This window comes from Pelodiscus sinensis, chromosome 11, assembly GCF_052426305.1.
Source record: "Pelodiscus sinensis isolate ZL-2025 chromosome 11, ASM5242630v1, whole genome shotgun sequence".
Taxonomy (NCBI): domain Eukaryota; kingdom Metazoa; phylum Chordata; order Testudines; family Trionychidae; genus Pelodiscus; species Pelodiscus sinensis.
In genome coordinates this window covers 33,495,939-33,515,140 of record NC_143062.1, presented here as the reverse complement: position 1 = coordinate 33,515,140, position 19,202 = coordinate 33,495,939, and the positions used below count along the sequence as shown (strand labels likewise).

Here is a 19,202-nt window from a genome sequence, read left to right as displayed (position 1 = left end):
ATTGGTTAACCCATTAAAACATAATTAACTAAACAGGATTGTACATCCCTAGCTGGTATAATGACTTCATTAGAGGTATGCTGATTTCTCTCTGTTCAGAATCTGGCCCATCATTGCTATTTCTCAGTGTTTTTCTTGGATGGAAAAATAAACTGAGCCCATTCTGCCTCTGACTTTATGAATCTAAATTTCCTTGGCACTGGATGCCTTTTTAAATACTAAAAAAAATAACATAAGCAGTGAAGACAAGAACCCCCCCAAAAAAACTACTTAAATACGTTACATGTGGTAAGTTTGTGGACAGGCTAATCAGGCTGAATTTCTCTCTGGTCCGGAAACCTGTCTTCTGGAACTATTTTAGTTAGCCAGATGTTCACTTTTTATGGGTGTGACCAACTTTCCTGTCGTCCCATAGTGTGTGGGGGTTTTTTTAACCACCAGTCTTAGCGCTCAGTGTTCGGTGGTGGTGGTGTTTAGCTCTAATTTACCCCTAAATGTCCTCTAACAGCCCAGTAAGCAGTGAAGATGTTGATAATGCTGCTAGATAATATTGACTTCCATGGTCTGGAACATTCTCCAGTTCAGAACCGGTCAGGTCCTGAGGGTGCTGGACTTGAGGGTCAAGCTACACCTTATTTTTAAAGGGTTATGCATTTAAATGTACCTCGTCTTTCACAGCTGCTATGTGTAAGCATGTTTGTACATAAGGAGAGTCAGAATCTGATACCAAGTTCACAAGCACTTGTTACACTTGCTTGCTGCTAGTCCCTGCAAGGTTTGTTTGTAATCCAGACTCTTAAACATACATAAAGAAGCTGTCAGCCGACGGTCGTGTGTGTGTGTGTTACACCCAAGTCTTCAACTGCTGAGACACAAAGTCTCGTTGCAGTGGGCAGCCTAGGAGGCTGGAGGGCGCCCTGAAAAATAGTTTAACGTCTGTGACTTTACTGCTAGGACTGGGGTCCCGTCGCAGAGGGCAGCCAACAGGCTCTCAGATGCCCTGAGTTTATAGGAAGAGCTTATTACACCTTAGATTTCAGCTGCTAGAATTTGTAATTCCTTCGCAGCGGGCAGCCTTGGGGAAAGACTGAAAGGTGCCCCAGTGGATTGTGCCACCTGGGTGTGACACAAATCCAAACGCCCAAGCTCTCCCTATATCTGTCCCTAATGACCGGCTGAAGTTCTTTTAAATTGTTCTTGGTTCTATTACAGCAACTGAAGGAGTCAGGTTAAAACTTAAACAGTTACAGGTTTATTTGAGGAAGCTTATAAATCATATGGTTGCAATGGCTATTCTATTTCTTAACTACTAGCAAAATATAGATCTTAAAAATGGTTACAAAGAAGATAGATAGAAAAATAGAAATAATGGTATCAAGTAACAGCTTACTCTTTCTATGTGTACACTTAAGACAGAGGACTACATCCAGGTACAATTTTTACCCCCTTCTGTGCCTCTCGACTCCAGCATGTCAGGCCAGGGCTGGTCCCTCAATTTCTCGGAAAGACGAAAATACGAGGTGGGCGTCCCCATAGAACCTCGGGAGGCCAAACACCTAACCCGACCAGCAGGTAGAGGGTAGAATGACACTCAAAAGTGTGCTGCTGTACCACCTTTATACTCATGGGATCACGTATTTCTTATCTGTCATGCCAAATGGGGCTGGTCTGTCTTTTGAGAGACCAGTTCTTACAAGGGAGTTGTGAACTTAATTTACACTTGTGAGAGAACTAAATTGGAATTACTGGGGATTCTTTTCTCAGTGGGAAATTCCTCTCCCAGGGACTGTGTGTTCGTATCAACATGGGTGCCAGCCGGGCACACTCGCATATCCTGATCTTGCATCAAAGCTTAATGGCTATGCTGATTACCTTAATCGCTCTCTCTCTCCACATATCTGTTTTTTCAGCTTCTCAGGATCAGATGAGCCAGCATAGACTCTGCTGATTTTACTGCTCTTTCTCTGCCCTGTATACAGACATCTCAGAGGGCAAGCAAGATTGTTTGAGATGGGGGGGTGGGAGGGGGGGCTGTCTGGCTACAGAAGCAGACTAAGAAGCTCCACTTCTTTGGCAGAAAGTGCTGCTGCTGATGCAACTCCTAACACAAACACAGGCTCGTGATGGCCAGCCCCTTTACAGGGATGCAAATGAAGAGTGGCTAAAATCTCCCATTCTGGGAAGAAATGAACACACATGCAGTCCTCGTGAAGGAGCTTCCATATTCAATCACTGGCCATTCAAACTGAGATGGGGAAGAGGTTGGCTGTGTAGAGGAAAACACGCACTCAGCTGACATAGTGCTGTAGACCCATACTCTGCCCCTGAGTTTGGAAACTTTTGAGGTGTGTTAGGCTTCCCTAATGTGTGATGTCTCCTGATGCTCTAAAGGGGATAGTGCCACTGCACAGGATTGTGCCTGCACGGTAACTTTGGTTTCTGTGCTAAGTGGCTACTGAAGGCCTCTGCAGCTCATTGGTTGACCTGATCTCCCTTTCCAGTCATGGTGCTAGAAGCAAACACTGTCAAAGGATACTGTAAAGTGTCTTTTGTCTGCTCAGTCCTGCACAGTAGCCTCCTGACACTATTTTTTTTCTCCTTCCCCATTCTGCTTTAGGCCTAAATTTTACACCAGGGTGGCCTTGTGCTGGTTCATGTGCCTAGTACCGTGATTAGCAGTGCTGGCCTACTGTCAAAAGTTATGAAACTAAAGTACCCTAGGAAAGTTTAGCAGCATGTTGCTGCTTATCTCTGAGGCATGGAATTAGCTCTGGCAATTAAACAAGTGGGGAAGGGGAGCCACAGGAGGCATTTTCCACTGTTTGACTGATAACTTGTTTCTACGTTTGTCTAAGAATAATGACTTTGTTTTCTGTAAGGAAATGAACCATCTGTTTTACATCTCTAAATCAAAGCAAATGGGTCATGTGGAAAGGCTGAACTGCTTAATCCAAGAAGTGCACTGCTAGTTTATATTGACAGCTCAAGATAAGAGTTTGTTAAATCTCCGATACACTCAATCTGATCTGTTATATTTGATCCAGCTGAATAGATGTGTAATCTCATGCACGATAGGGGAGTTCAGAGATTCCATTGCAAAGGAGGATGGTTGGCAAAGTGGCTGTGTTGTCTAGAAAGCAAGTGAGAAGTTGAAACCTATTTCATCTCATTTATCCTGATAAGGTTAACAAAGGCAGGCAAAAATCTTGTATATGAGGAATTGATTGACAAACAGGTCCACTGTGCAGCCTCGCCTATTGTCAGAAAATGCACACTAAGAGTACTGCTGAATGGTTAATCTGAGTGCAAACCCAGGTGTAATCTGTAACCCCCCTTCAGCCAATCTCTGGAGTCTCCAGAACACTGTAGCCTTAACCTTGCACACCCCTGCATCTTTATGCCCCTCTAAAGTAAAAGGGGCAGGTCAGCTGTAAGGGTCTCCATCTTTGACCAACTCTTATGTAAATCAAGTCTTTCACCATAAAATAGTGCAGAAAAGGGGTGACAAATTATAATAGGCTTTAACAAAGGGATAATATGGAGCTGGTAAGGTGCATAAAGTCAACTAAGTCCTTTTTCTAAATTGATATTCCATAAAGCATCTATATCCCAGATTCCAATCACCTAAAGGCAACAGTGACTGACTTCTAATAAGCTTTGGATTAGGCCCCCAACGCAGTATTTATATGGAAATACACCTACTGTCCCATCCACACTCAGAACAAAACTCGAGTGAAATATCAGTTTCAATCTCAAATGTATTTGAGAACTTCTAATCTCTCTTGCTCTCAATCAATCCAATATCTTTTAAGGGTACTTGTATTTTAGATCTTTAACTGGCTGACAGGAAAGCAACCAAGTGAGGTCCCTCCCACCAATATTCTCCCCTACATTATTTTCTGTGGTCTGCGTATTGTAACTCTTCCAAATGGATTTTATTTTATCCTAAAACTCTAGTTGTAAGCCTTACCTATAAGGACTGAGGATTTTAATGGTTTTTTTTGTATTTTAATGCACTGTTCTAAAACAGATAATGTTCTCACTTGCTTTCAAAAAAGTTCTTGGGCAGGGATGGCTTTTGAAGTGGGGGTGAAGGGAAGGGGAAGAGAAGCAGCAGTGACCACTTCCAGATATACAGTGTAAATTCTCAGGACTGAGGACATGTCTACACTAGGGAATTGTCAAAATAACTAAATTTGAAAACTCCCAAAATAACAGAATTGAAATAGTGTGTCCACATTACAGGAAGCCTTGAAATTAGTCTGAGACCAGTTCTGTTAATGTGGCCATGCTATCTTGAGTTAGAGCTCCCAGAAGCACTGGAGAGTAATTACTTTGACTTCAGGGAGTTGTTAGTTCAAAATAGTAGCAGAGCATCCACACCACTGTTGTTTCAAAATAAGTGGTGTTCCTTGTGGAAAGCAGGAGTTACTATTTCAAAGTAACCAGCTCCTTAGTTTGAAATAACAGGCTTGATAGTGTGGACACTCCTCTTGTTTCAAAATAACTCCCTAGTATAGATCAGGGCTTGAGGGTTGTTGCTCTTCAAAGATTTGTAGCAATTTTTTTTCCCTTACTGTGGTGGATGATGAGTTATGATGCCTAGACTTAGTCTCAGATCAGCTGTGTTCTTTGTTTGTAGCCAGTTTGCTTCATTTATACAGCAGTGATGGTTTTATCCAGTTCACATCCTGAAGGCACGTTAACAAGACAGCAAGCTTGTATCTGGGACCATATCTGGTGAGGCAAGTCAGGCAAGAGCATTTGTAAGAATGCCAAGTCTTAAAGTAGAGGCCAGACCAAAACCATTGCTTTAAACATCTGACCTTAGCGTGTTAGAATTCTAGAACTAGATTGAATCTGAACTTGGCAGCCTAGACCCATACAAGGGCCAAAGATGATTATTTAAATCCTTTAAAACATCATTTATAACACTTGGTCTAAAAGCAGAACCAATTCCAACTAAATCATCCCAGCCAAGGCTTTGTCAAGATGGGACTTAAACTTTAAGGATGGAGATTCCACCACTGCCCTAGGTAACCCATTCCAGTGCTTCACCACCCTCCTAGTGAAACAGGTTTTCCTAATATCTAGCCTAGGTCTCCCCCACTGCAACTTGAAACCATTGCTCCTTGTTCTGTCACCACTGAGAACAGCTTCTCTCATCCTCTTCTCCCTCTCCTTAATTTTTTTTAAGTTGCTCAAGGATAAATACTCTTCAGTGCAGACTCTAACATCTAATTACAGGTAGTACTAATGATAACTGGGACTTTATTATAAAAGAGTTCTAAAATCTCTAGATCTTATTCCTCCTGTGTTGAGGCAACTCCTAAAAACTGGAGCTTTGTGTATCTGCTTCATATACTTTGGTATCCACATCAGTGATTGTAAATATGGATATCCATGGCTCACTCTTATGGCTTCAGGAACAAACTTTTTCTGTGCAGGGCGCTGCTAAAGTCCACAAATTATTCTTGAACAACTTTGGGAATTTATATGTAGCCTTTTATTAATGGAAATAAAGAAAAATCTTTGGTCTACTTAAACTGCTCTTAAAATTCTACAGCTTTGAAGTGGACAGGCTACAGTGTGGCCTTCTTGAGGATATGCTTATGCAGATGAAGTGGGGTGTGGCATATAGCTGTGCTTCATTTGCATAATTAGCCGCGCTTGCACAAAAAGGAGCTGTGTATAAAAGAGGAAAAACAGCTCTTGCCTAAGGGGTTTTTGTGCAAAAAGGAGCTGTCTATACAGCTCCTTTTTTGGGCAAAAGCCTCTTGTGCAAAAGCGACTGCTAATTATGCAAACAAAGCACAGCAATATTCCATGCCGCACTTCATTTGCATAAGCTTTTCTGCAAGAAGGCTACAGTGTAGCCGTAGCTATAGTGGGTCTCTCGAAAGCTAGTATTCAAACTAGTGCCCTGGGTGGAAGCCAAATTTGTATCGATCTGCATCTGCAAAAAATGTTCCCTGGATATCCATATCCATGAATGCTGATACTCCTGGACATAAAGCGGATAGCCACAAATTGTTTAGGATTCTAAAGATCAAATGTGTATCCACATCCGTGTCTGTGGAAAATGAGCAACAGCTATCCATATCCACACTTGTGTATTTGCAGGGCTCTCCCTGTCAGTCTTGTCACCACAAGGCATGCAAAGACATTCACACCATAAAGGGAGTATGGTGTGGGATCAGTGACTGAGAGGAGGTTCAATACCCATTATGTACATTTCCTGCATCTGAATATAGTTGATCTGTCCAAACTGCCCAGTATTTCATGGCCACAGTTCAACAGAGGTGGGAGCTGAGTAAATAGTAACAAGATGACAAAGACAAGTAAAACTCACTATCTGCAACATTCCATCTTGGGAGAGACCATTCTCCAGAAGCAATCTATGGACTGCTGTATGTGCCACAGCAGTTACATGATGTGCAAAGCTTTGGCTGTTGCATGGATGAGCAGGGATGAGGGATACTCCCCAGATGGCTTCTTTGCAACTTAATGGAAGGTGCATGAGACTACCAGAGATAAGTGCTACATTCAGTTCTTCTGTTTAATGTCCCTGCCCTTTCCAACCGTTGACTCAGAAGTTTCATAGCAGGAATGAAGGGAAATATAGTTCAGTTTCTTCTGCATCAGTTTCAGTAGTTCTAAGATTTGGAACGGAGGGGTTAAGCCCAAATTATTTGGCAGTGAAAATATATATTGTGTTAGGGAAGGCAGCTAGTACTGCCTATTAAGATTGTTCAACACTATATGTAATAAGACCCTGTTCTGAGTGGCTTTAAACATTTGGGCTCAATTTTTCCTTATGTTCTGTCTTGGACAAACTTGCCTCTTAGATCAAAGCAGTTCAGTGGCTTCCAAGAATACAACTAGGAAAGGAAAGATGATGGGGTTTTGTCTTTAGGTTTTTATTTTTAAATTTGTCCATTTCTATGAAAAGCTGAATTATGTTCTGGAGAAGAGACTTTAAATTTGGCAAGGGGAGGCTTTTGTTTCAGATATGGGATTCTCCCATTCCCATGAAAACCTGCCTTAACATTCCCAAGTTATGCCTGTGGGTGGAGGGGATTACAACTTGTACAAGGCCCAATGGAGACTTAATAGATCCTTTATCTTCCCTGAAGATTCTTTGCACAATAGGGATGCTGCAGCGTGGGGTGGAACAGGGCTTCCTCTGCAGGTGCCCAGGCCAGAATTGCAATTGAACTGAGCAGGGAGCCTGTCTCCTGTGATCTCTCTGAGGCTGTGTGCAGGGGAGACCACTTCATCTTTGCAGCCTTTGTGCTCTTTTAATGGCTTGCGTATTTGTGTATAAATGGATCCTGAAGTAGTTTTAACAATTTAGAAGGGAATAATGGATGTTGAGCTACCAATTGGAGCGGTCTCTTTAAGAACAAAGGATATTTTTAATATGGAGAGCCATGTGTGATGCTTTGTCTGTCTGGAAGAAGAAAAACCCAGTCTGCCTAACTCCAGAAAGGTCAGAACTTGATTTAGTACGCCTCTCTCCAGAAAGCCAGACAGCACTGGCACTTACAAGAGACTTGATATGTTGGGGTATTTCTAATGAGGCATTAACACAAGTGAAAGTCACTACCAGTTGAACCTCTCAAAGCTGGGGCTGTGCTGGACCATGGATGGTGCTGGACCAAAAAGTGCCAGAGGTGAAGCACAGGAGGCAGCTGCGAGTCCTGCAGGGGAGGGAGTAGTCAGAGCCAGTGGTGGCTGGGCAGGGCTGGGGATCACCATCCTCCCACCTCCCCTTTGGATGGCCAGCTGTGGCTGCCAGTGGCTAGGCAGAGAGCCCCAGCCTTGGGATCCCTATAGCTCGGAGAGAAGATCGGAAGCAGGGCTAGGAGGGGAGCATTGATATATTTTTTTTTTTTTTTCCCTGGTCTAACCAGCTCCCTGCTTTAGGACTGCTCAGGTCCTGAGGGTGCCAGACCAGGGAGGTCGAACCTGTAATCTAAATCCTATGTTGCTCACAGAAGCTAAATATGACTACCTTCCAAAGGATGCTTAGATCTTTTATGAGATTAAGTTAAACCCAGTTCCCATGTCACAACCTCCCTCTACTGCAAAGCATGGCAGCATGAGCTTTTTGGGATAGAGGCCAATCCTATGGCAATGGGTCCCTGATCTCCATTGTGTCCTCAAGTGGAAAATCCCACGAGGCCAAAATTCTTTACTCTAAACTTAATGAGTTGGCAACATCTGAATTCTCACATGGAGTGAGGGAAGGCTACAAAGTCTAAGAGTAAATCATATTTTGAGATCAGTCTTGATTATAATTTTTTTTTTTAATTGGGAGTCTGGGGTAGGTCTTGACTTGACTTTTTTCAAATCCTATTAGTTGGCAAAATTTTGTGTGTGGGGAGGGGGGGGATAACTTGAATTCTCTGTCTGAGTCTTTAGCCCAGTTAAGGTCTAGAGATAACGACAGGCTGAAATTCAGGATGCCACAATCACTTCTCCATAGTGGGTTTTTCCTCTTGAAACTTACTTCAGTCTTGGTTCTTGTCAGACATTTCACATTCTCTAAATTCAGAAAGTCGCATCTAATCTGCCGTGTGTACACGATTATAAACGTAGTCTGCCATCTATCTTGAATGAATAGCATAAAGTGTAATCAGATTTTTTTTCTCTTCCTCACTTGGGCATTTATCTATTTCCCCACCATGTTTCCCCTTCACCATGGAAACCATCTGCAAACATAACATGACAGATGGAGACGTGCCATACTCTCAAATACATTTGAGTCTCTGTAGGGTGAACAAGGAAGCCCGCTCCCAGCTATCTGAATAGCATGGGAGCCATGGATTTTGTTCAGATAATTTGAGGACAGAAGCCACTCTGCAGCAAGGTGGCCTCCCCTGTGCCTCAAGGCTTGTCACTGTCCTTCCTTGCATCCTGTGTGGGGGTCTCTGCTCTGTTATCCAAATATCCTTATCTAAATTGCTTTGTACCCTCTGTGCCTTGTGCTGAAGGGCATGTTTACACTGCAGTTAGACACCCCTGGCTGCTCTCTGCAAACTGACTCGTGGCTGGATTGTTAAATTGTGGTGTGGAGTTTGGGTTGCAGCTGGAACTGAAATTATGGGGTCCTCTTGCTTCATAGGGTCCTAGAGTTCAGGTCGAGCCTGAATAGCTACACTGCAATTAAACAACCCCAGGACTTGGGGTTTGCAAATCATTACTGGGCATAGGCCAGTTATGGGTTTAATTGCAGTGTATACATACCCATAAGGGATTCTGATAATGCAGAGGTTGGGGATAAGGGTTTGGATACACTGTTTATCAATAAAATGTTAACTGTAGTATGTTACCCCAATGTATATAAGGACCTGCCAAATTCATGGTCCTTTTTGGGTCTATTTCATGTCATAGGACTTTGAAAATTGTACAATTTTCATTTATTTTCTTAAATTTTAGTGTTGATTGCAGATGTACTGACCCAAAAAGGAGGCTTTTTGGAGGGGGTTGCAAGGTGAACTAAGATAAATTGGTATAAACTAATTCAGAATAAAGCATTCTGATTCTGGAATAAGTGTCTACATATGCAGATAATCAGGAATAGCTTCCCAGAGAAACCCTTAAACTTGCATGACCTGAGAATAGTCCCATAAAGTAATGACCCTTAGCTCCTATTCATCTCTCTTGCTTTGAGAGGATGTTCTGTCTGACTATAATACCAAATGAAAGGCAAGCTGTTGTAACTTCAATACATTAAAAGCCACCGATTTAGACTTGTAGGAGGAGCATGGTGAAGAGTGTGTGGTTTCTTCTTTGCAGTTTCTCTGAACAACTAGAATGGTGCAGCCTCTACATGGTGGGGTGAGGAGGCAGCAAATGGAGGGGGAGAGCCCCCCATGAGGTGCCGGGGGGGGGATTTCCCTTAAAATCTGGTCTCTGTTTAAGTGGGCAGTTTAGCTTTTTAACCGCTGATCATTGATTCGTGGGTTTTTTAAATTGTGCTGGTGTCTCTGTGTCCTTGCGCACAATTAACAAATAGGTGGGAAATTTATATGTAAATAATGCCTCTCACTCAGTCCCTTCTTCCTGGCAGTTTCTCTCATGGCAAAAGCCAAAACAAAAGACAGAACTAACAAGATGGCTTATTGGGTGATGAGCTTTCATGGGCCAGACCCACTTCCTCAGATCAAATTGTGGAAGAAAATAGGCATGACCATATATACCAAAGGGATACAATCAAAAAAGTGAACGCATATAAAAAGGACAAATCAAATTTCAGAACTGAGGGAGGATGGGGGGGGGGGGAGGTAAATGTTTGTGAGCTAATGATATTAGAGGTGATAATTGGTGAAGCTATCTTTGTAATAGGTAAGGTAATTATGCGGGGGGGGGAGTCTTAACAGATGCTAAAGTGTCAAATTTAAGCATGAATGACAGTTCAGCGGTTTCTCTTTCAAGTCTGGTGTGAAAACGTCTTTGAAGCAGTATGCGGGTAATAAGTCATTGAGACAATACCTTTTTTTTTATAATGTCTATCTGTTGTGTGCATTGATTCTTTGGTGAAGCATCTGAGACGTTTATCCAATGTACATAGACACTGTTGGCACGTGGGTGGGGTGTGGTGGGTGGGGGGGTGGGTGTGTGTGTGTTATATATATATATATATATAAACTTAAGCTTCAGAGGTAGCTGAGTTAGTCCGTAACTGGAAAAACTTAAACAAGCAATAGTCTAGCAGCATCTTAAAGACTAACAACATGTACATGGTATAGCTTTCATGGGCACAACCCACTTAGTCAAATGATGGGAGTATTAGAAGTCCAGATCCAAAAATAGATAGAGGAAGGCAGAGGAGGGGAATTGTGAATTGGATTGTTCAAGTTACAAGACACTGATAAGTATCAAACTTTATTTACAAGTTTGATAAAGTTCCAACCCTTCTCTTTGTATTTGCAGCCCATGAAACTCAGATTCATAGACTCAAAAGCCAGAAAGGAGCACTGTGATCATCTAATCTGAGCTCTTGAGTAGCACAGTTCATAGAACTGCCCCTAATTATTCCTACAGCAGGTGCCTTGCAAAAGCTATCCAATCTCCCCTTTTTAAAATTCAGTGATGGAGACTCCACCATGACCCTTGGCAAACTGTTCCAGTGGTTAATTACCTTTTTTAAAAGAGGTCGTCTTTCTAGTCTGACTGTCAAGATCAACTCCACTATTAGCTCACACTACGCCTTTCTCTGCTAGATTGAAGAGCCCCCCCCCCCCTTAGATTAATATAAAAACACTGAAGAGTTCAGTCATTCTTACTCAATAGTCTGGAGTTGGTATGTATACTGTGTACATACCAAGTTGTTGTAAGTTTGAGACTTAGTTCATTGATCACCTCTCAGCAAGACTCCATAGGAGATCATTTCTTCTCACATTAATAGATGCATCTCAAGCAACCCCCTAAATGGAAAATATAAGTGGTAATTCAATATCCTGAGCTAAAACTAAATATAAAACATACTCCTAACCAGTCTCAAAACATCTGTTTAGATTGTGGCTAAAATGCAGCGCCTGTCTATTAAATGAATGGGCTAGAAGGAAAGGGGTCTGAAATTTAGCTTTGATAAGAAGTTTCCAATTGTACTGATTGGTGGGACTAACTTATTAGCCCCTAGAGGTTTTATTTCAGTGGTTTTATAATGGATGGTAGAATTATTGGGAGCTAGCACCCTGATAGTCCATCAGCATTCTCCTTCCCTTTTCATCTACATTCAAAGCCAGAACATTTTCAGCTGTCTTGCTGAACTGTGTGTAGTCAGTTACCCAATGATTTATTGATGTGGAGCCCTCAAACCACAAAAGGCATAGTTGTAAAGGAGTCAACATGCTTAAGAAGCAACACACAATGAAAGGACTCGGGGCCAAGATATATATATACACACTCAAAACTTTTTTCTCTTCCAGATGTCTATAAGCCAGCAGCAATCAGGAAGAGGTGTGCCTTGCCTAAGATGCCGAGGGATGTGTACAGGCTTTGAGCCACATTCTTGGAGGTAATTTATCTTCTGCTGGAGGGTTCTCCTATAAATGTCTCCCTTGTGGGTTTTCCCTATAATCGAACTTCACTGGCTCTCAGCATAAGTGAAAACTGATAAATGATTGTTGGAGGAGAAATGGAACTGCAGTCTGTGCATACTCAGAGCTGGGGAAGACAGTGGTGGGGGGGGGTAGATCGTGTGCGAAGGCCTTCTGGTCTTATGATACATTGACACTGTAGCCTTAGCTCATGCACCTACATATGATTTTTGTGGTAACCCTTCAGCGTGAGCCTCTTTTTTGCTTTGAACCTGTGTTAGCATGTACATCTGGGGTTATGGGTTAAAGCTGTGTGGTTTCAAGCTCAGACTGGAACCTGCCCACTTTGCAGTGAAGATACAGACAAGATCACTTGAGTGTTCATCCTCCAAGTCTTCCTGAGACACAGGTATGATCCTCCACAATTGACACAACTGACTAGAGAAGAATCCTTTGAGTATCTAAGCATAAAGAACCATGGAAAATTCCCCCAGACACACGTGTGTAAGAACAAAAACAGTGAGGACACCATGATACGGTCTTGTGCTTTGAAAGTCTACTTCTGTATAAGCAAACCCAAGTGCTCAGACTTGGGTGCCAATCAGCCAGGTTAACTGCACAGTGTAGAAGTAACCCTTGACCTGTTCTCCTCTTCTCTTCTCTCCCTCTTTCTGGTTAGCTGATCTTCTCCTCCAACCCCATCCAAAAATTAAAGAAATAAATAAAAATTGCGGACTTAACATGATACTTGGAGACTGATGTCCTGTTCACCCTACCAGCAAGGTGTATGTCCTCCTCCTCCACCTTTTTAGGTCTGTCTGTCTGTCTGTCTGTCTCTTCTTCTCTTCTTCCCCTCCCTCCCCCCCCCCCCCCCCCGCCGGTCTGGGCGGGACTGTCTCTCACCCAAATTGTCTAGTGCCCACTGTACTAAGATTGGAGAATTATTATAACACTAGTATTAATAGGCTCATTATGGGTTCTAGGGGAAGCCCCCATATTTGGGAACTGCCTCCAAGGTGTGTTGGTGGCATAGTGGAGAGGGAAAGGGATTTTTAGCAAAAAATTGCTTCACTAGAACCCTCTCCAGAAGTAGGGATTGGCTTTTAGTGAATGAAGAATGACCCAGAAGATACAAACTAGCAGATAATATCCCTTCTATTCTGGCATCCTATAGAACTCTGTAGTTCTAGGATCAAGGCAGGGGGAAAACCAAGCTTAAAACCATCCTCCTCTTGTCCTTTCTTAGACCAGAATCAATACTACCAGTAAGAGGGTCTGAAACATAAGCCAAATGATATAAACACTTCACAGTTAAGTACTGCTAGACTTCCCCTTCGTTTGCTTCTCTGGGTTCTTCAACTCTTGGAAGTTCTCAGGCATAGTAGCTAGGCTTATAATGTCAAGTGTTTATCCCTGTGTGCTTACAATTTATAATAGTTAGTGTGTTCCTCAAACACCAGTCTGGTATGTTGTGTTCATGACACTTGCTCCAACTTTGCTTTGTGCCACTCAACCATTCTCAGAAGGGTGCTGAAGTGACCACAGGATAACAATCATGTCCTTTTCCCCCCCAAATCCTCCTAAATCTGCCACAGTGCAGCTAATGAAAGTAACAATTGAAAGGATACAAATTCAGAATTAAAAAAATATATATTCAGGAGTGGACTTGTCTCTCTAGCCAGACTTTGTGCAAACTATCAGTGGCCAGTCTCCCTGCAGCTGCCCAGGAGAGATTCAGGTGCTGCCCAGATGATTGGCAGAGTGCTTACAGCTGACTATAGCCAGCAACATGTTTGGTGGTGCACATATGCACATGTCTTGGTGCATATAACACCATTTATTCTGCACATAGATGGAAAAACTTAGAGGGAACATTGTCAGTGGCCCAGTGTGTTGAGCTACCATTGATTCTATCCAGACACCTTTTGACATACAAGCCTACGATGAAGAACTGCAGTCATTCTTTATGCTGTTCTAACTTTATTCAATACTAGTCAAAATGTCTCCAAGCCCCACCCTCTTCTGCTGGAAACAAAGGCAAAGGGAGTATCTCGGATCCACAAATCCATGCCCTCAAACAGCTCTGCAACAGTTCCTAGGAGGACCCCTTTAGTACACTGACCCTTTTAGGGTCACATTCTCATTGGGTCACATTCTCATTGGGTAAGTCCCTTGGGCCTGAACTTTGGAGCCATCAGCTCCCTTCAGTGAGTGAACCTGAACTGGACCCTTTGGTTGTACACGTTTTTCCTAAGGGAATAATGAACCCCTGACTGCTTGGCTCTGGAGTGACTTGGCCAGCATTCTAAAACCAGAAGGGGTGGTTAGGCTGTGTTCTAGACCTCTCGGGTTAAAGTGGAGAATGGACTGTTACTGCAAAATCCATCCCAGAGCTGCCCTCCAACCCCTTTGTAGTTCCACCCCAGAAGGCTCTCCTTCTTCCAACAGCCCCACAAAGCCTCTTGGGATTAGTCTTCCTTTACAATTTGTTCTTGTTCTGGGCAAACATTATCACTTTGTTCTCCAGCTGACCAAAGTTACCTGGCTTCCTGCAGAGGGCGGCCCCTCCGGTCACTAGTTGCTAGGTACCACATGGCCAGGCCCCATACAGCAAGGAGTCAGTCCCATCTGAGTCTCTGCAAAGATCTAAATCCCACCACACCACACTACACACACCTTAGCTCACTATGCAGCACATAAGGGAAACTTAGGGGCACAACATTCATATGAAATATTCCCCCTCATGGGAGCAGCTTGAAATGGGGAAGAGTGTTAGTCATGGCAAGTATTTTCTGAGAAATATCCATACTTGTTCATCATGTCTAGGCTCTGCTGCTGCTGGCTACAGTTCCTGATGGGTATGGGGAGAAGGTATAATCGGGACATCCCTATGACTTAGCTATCTCCAAATGGCAAATACCCCTTTGAAGTCATGACCAGCTGGTCCATATAAATCACTTCAGAGAATGCTGTAAGTTTTTTATGGGGGTTCATGACTGAGAGGATTAAATGTCTCACTTTGTCCCCAGGTAGTTCTCCAGAGCAGCTACAGAAGGGGGTGTGGTTTTTTTTGTGGTGGCTTTTTTTCATTTAAATGATTACCTAAGTGTGAGGCAATAATTCTTCTCTTTAGTAGGCACTTTTTATAGTAGTGGGGGGGTTTTAAGGAAACAAATGGCTTCATTCCACATCTCTACTGTGCAGATGTGGCTGTACCTAGAACCCTTTTTAAGGTGATATTTGGATGAAGGCTACATAGATGCCAAAATCCAACTAATGATACATCATCTTGTACAAATAAAAACACACGTTCAGCTTCACTTACATAATGGTTTCTTTGGAGCCAAGAAACTATAACTGCTCTGATGGGATTGCCTGCTGTTAATAGAATAGGCTATAATATAAAATCTGTAAGAAAACACTAGCTGGCTAGAGACTTGCACAACCAAGGAAAATAGACTTTTAGCTGTCTAGGTTTGGATCAGGATCACCCAACTGCACTAAACTCTGCCAACATGTTGCAGGTGACATACTGAGACGTAAGGATTATTTTTGACCCAATAATGTATTAACCTAGGCTGTGTCTAGACTACACCTTTCTGTCTACAGAGCGGTGTAGATTAAGTACAGGCAGTCCCTGGGTTACGTACAAGATAGGGACTGTAGGTTTGTTCTTAAGTTGAATCTGTATCCGTTTCAACAGCGGCTGAATCTGTATCCGTTTCAACAGCGGCTGAATCTGGATGCCAGTTCTGACTTACATACAGATTCAACTTAAGAACCCCAGGCATCCCCAAGTCAGCCGCTGCTGAAACTGATCAGCGGCTGATTCCAGGAAGCCCGGGGCAGGGGCTTCCTGTAGTCAGCCACTGGTCAGTTTCAGCAGCGGCTGACTTGGGGACGCCTGGGGCAGAGCAGCTGGGGTGCTGCCGGGTTGGTCCAGTAGCGCCCAGAGCAGCGCTACGGGACCAACCGGCAGCGCCCCAGCTGCTGTACCACAGGCGTCCGGAGCAAAGCTGCGGAGCACGGGGGCAGCAGGACAGCCCAGACACGCCATGGCTGTCCTGCTGCCCTCGGGCTCCGCGGCTTTGCTCTGCTTTGCTCCCAGACTCCCTGGTCTGCAGACCAGGGGGACTGGGAGCAAAGCAGAGCAAAGCCGCGGAGCCCGAGGGCAGCGGACAGCCCAGACTTGTCTGGGCTGTCCGCTGCCCGCATGCTCCGCCGCTTTGCTTCCTCTCCCTAGTCTGCTGGAGACCAGGGAGAGGGCCCCGTTCGTAACTGTGGATCCTCTTCTCTTGTACTAAATATTTTTAAAAATTGCACTGTGCAATAAAATTTGGGCAGGAATTTGAACAGGGTGTGAATCCTAGAGTATCACTTACTGCAGTCCTGCATAATTCTCAGAATTTTGGTAAATGAAACTGAATATTGATGTATGCTTTGACATAACTTTTGGGGGACTGATACTGAAGGAGGGTGGCTCATTGTGCTACTGTTGAAGAATTCTTGTTGCATTCTACCTTGGGGGAGCCCAGCCAAAAGAGCCAACATTTTTTCCTTTTGGCATCAGCCTGTTGCAAAACAGCAGACATGTACTTGATGCTATTCAATGACACAGCAGGAATGGGACTTAGTGCCAAAGTAATTATACTCTTTCAGACTTTAGACACCTGATGCATTGCATATGGGCTTATATACTGTAATCCTATGTGTGTTCACAGGCTAAGAAGCCTGTTTACAATTACTCAAAACATGCTTTTTAAAGGAAACCCATGCTGTCTGTACTTGCTCGTTTTCAAATCAGACACAAGCCAGGAGGATAATGCCAAATGTCCATAGTAAATATTCCACTCACAGCCTCCTTGCTGTCAAGGACAAAAGTGACAAACGTGGCTGGCAAAAGTGAAAATTCAAAAGCTTTGGTTTCACAGGCTGTTAATTTGCACACATGAACAGGTCTACCTTAGCAATAGTTATCCTACACCTATTTTTGACCAAACTGGAGTTCTCAACAGGATGGTTAGTATCAGAAATCTCTTTTGTGTTTCTAGATATCCCACTTTCAGTTTTTTTTTTTTTTTTTTAACTTTAGGCAAAATCTACCCAAGAATTCTACCAGTAACACACTTGTTTGAGCAGCATAGATGTTAACTCCTATTCAGGATAAGATGAGGAATAATACCAAAGTATTGAACAGTTGCAAACCAAAAAGAAACAGATTAAAAATTAGAAGGTAACTTCTGTCCAGTGTAAGAAGGGTCAGAAGGGTTACACCAGCATATAAACAAGAATTATGATTTGAGAATCTAACAACTGTTACAAGCATGAATGTTTTGTTCCATTGTGTTTTCAGTATGTTATGTAGTTAAGTACTGCAGTTTCATATGTACAATACATATGAAATCTGTGTACTACTACAGGTTTCCAGCATGTAATATGTAATGTCACATACAACTGTGAATTCCTGACTTCCCCACCTATGCAGCATGAAAATCTCAACCTTCAAAGTTCAGTATTGTATAACTTGATAATTCTAAATTACTCACTAATTCTAAAGAATTATCAAGTTAATCATTACTGTCAAATTCCACTGAACTCAGTTATACAAAAAATTAATTTAGCCTTTTGCTTTCAAAACTATGGAATTTGATTGCCAAGAAAAAGAATATGAATTTATAGTTTGACTACCAAAAACCCTTGCAATAAAGTATAAGCCCCAATAATGGAGGCCAATGCTTTGCTATTGAAAACTGCATGTTGTACTACCATGAAACTAATCAGGTCTTTGAGCATCCTTTATAAATTCATCAGAACTGGCTGTCTGCTAATCCGCTGCAACACAGCAAAGTTGGTTAATGTGTGCTGCTGCACCCTCCTTTGTCAGGGACAACAGTCTGGCATTGACAGTTTTTAGATTTCATACCCCTGTAAATTCCTTTGGGCCATATCATGCTACCTTCCCAAATATAGTTGGCCTCACAAAGCCCTTTTGTCTTATGTCATGATCCCATTTAATATTTAACCTTTAAAGTTACTAAAGTTCAGTGCTGAGCCTTCAAAAAGAGCACATGCCGATCAAGGTTCTGCTTATATCAAAAGGATGATCTCATTTGTCTGCCACAGGAAGATATGCAAGTCATGCAAATGTAGCCAGGAGGATCACGGTCTGAGCTCTGATGCAGAAGATGATCGGAAAATTGGCCGCTTGTTGTCTGACTCCAAGTATTCTACACTTACTGCCCGGGTGAAAGGTGGGGACGGCGTTCGCATCTACAAAAGGAACCGTATGATCATCACCAATCCCATTGTGTCTCGGAAAGATCCAACATTTGACACAATAACTTACGAGTGGGCTCCACCAGGACTGACCCAGAAGCTGGTAAGGATTCACCAAAGGAGCAATCTGCTCTCCATTGCCTACCAAAGTCCCCTTTGGAAATGTTGCCATTAAAAGCAGTGGCTTCTTTTGAAGTTAAAGATCATGCAATTGTTGGTATATTATGAAAACCACACAACTGCAGAAATAACTTCAGTAGTTACAGGCTGCAACAATAAGATGGCTTGTGGTAGGTTTGTGGGTTTTTTGGAGAGGAGCTATATGGGGGGTTAGATTCACTTACATTAATGTTTCTCCTAGAAATGTATCTTACAAAGGGAAAGGCCATCACATTAATATAGCTAATGCCCAATTTAAACAAATTACTGGATAAGCATATCTTCTGTACTTTTGGTTATACCAAATTTGCAGCCTACGCAAGTATTTTTAAGATGAAAACATAAAATGCATAAAGCAGAGTTTCTCAGCTTTCTTCAGGATGGTCATAAGGAAGATGGAATGTTGCAGTTTGTTCCAAAGCCTAAACAATACCGATGCGGATATCCCATGGGTACTTGCTGTATTGGTCTGACTCTCTCTCCTGCAAGTCTAAATGCAAGACCTACTTAAATTTTGGCATTCTTAACTGAAGTTGGTAATTGTGACACATTTCAGGGCTCTGAGTAAAGTTTAGCTGAAAGTAAACTGTACTTCACTCCATCTTTCAAATCAAAACCATAATATTAATGCTGACAGGACCCACACAGTATCTACATCTGATGCTGTTTTTGCAAATTTCCTGTATGAGTCTCCATTTTTATTGAATGGTTATTTCA

At 42.7% G+C, this 19,202-nt stretch overlaps 1 protein-coding gene across 2 annotated transcripts in view; it reads left to right on the top strand.

The window, feature by feature from the left end:
- LMCD1 (LIM and cysteine rich domains 1) overlaps positions 1-19,202 on the top strand; it is a 74,840-nt gene that overhangs the window by 30,531 nt on the left and 25,107 nt on the right. For both annotated transcript variants that reach the window (XM_075938707.2, XM_006132806.5), the window contains exons 2-3: positions 11,940-12,028; positions 18,174-18,429. In XM_075938707.2, the coding sequence (XP_075794822.2) occupies positions 11,940-12,028; positions 18,174-18,429 (345 nt within the window). The remainder of the gene's footprint in view (positions 1-11,939; positions 12,029-18,173; positions 18,430-19,202) is intronic.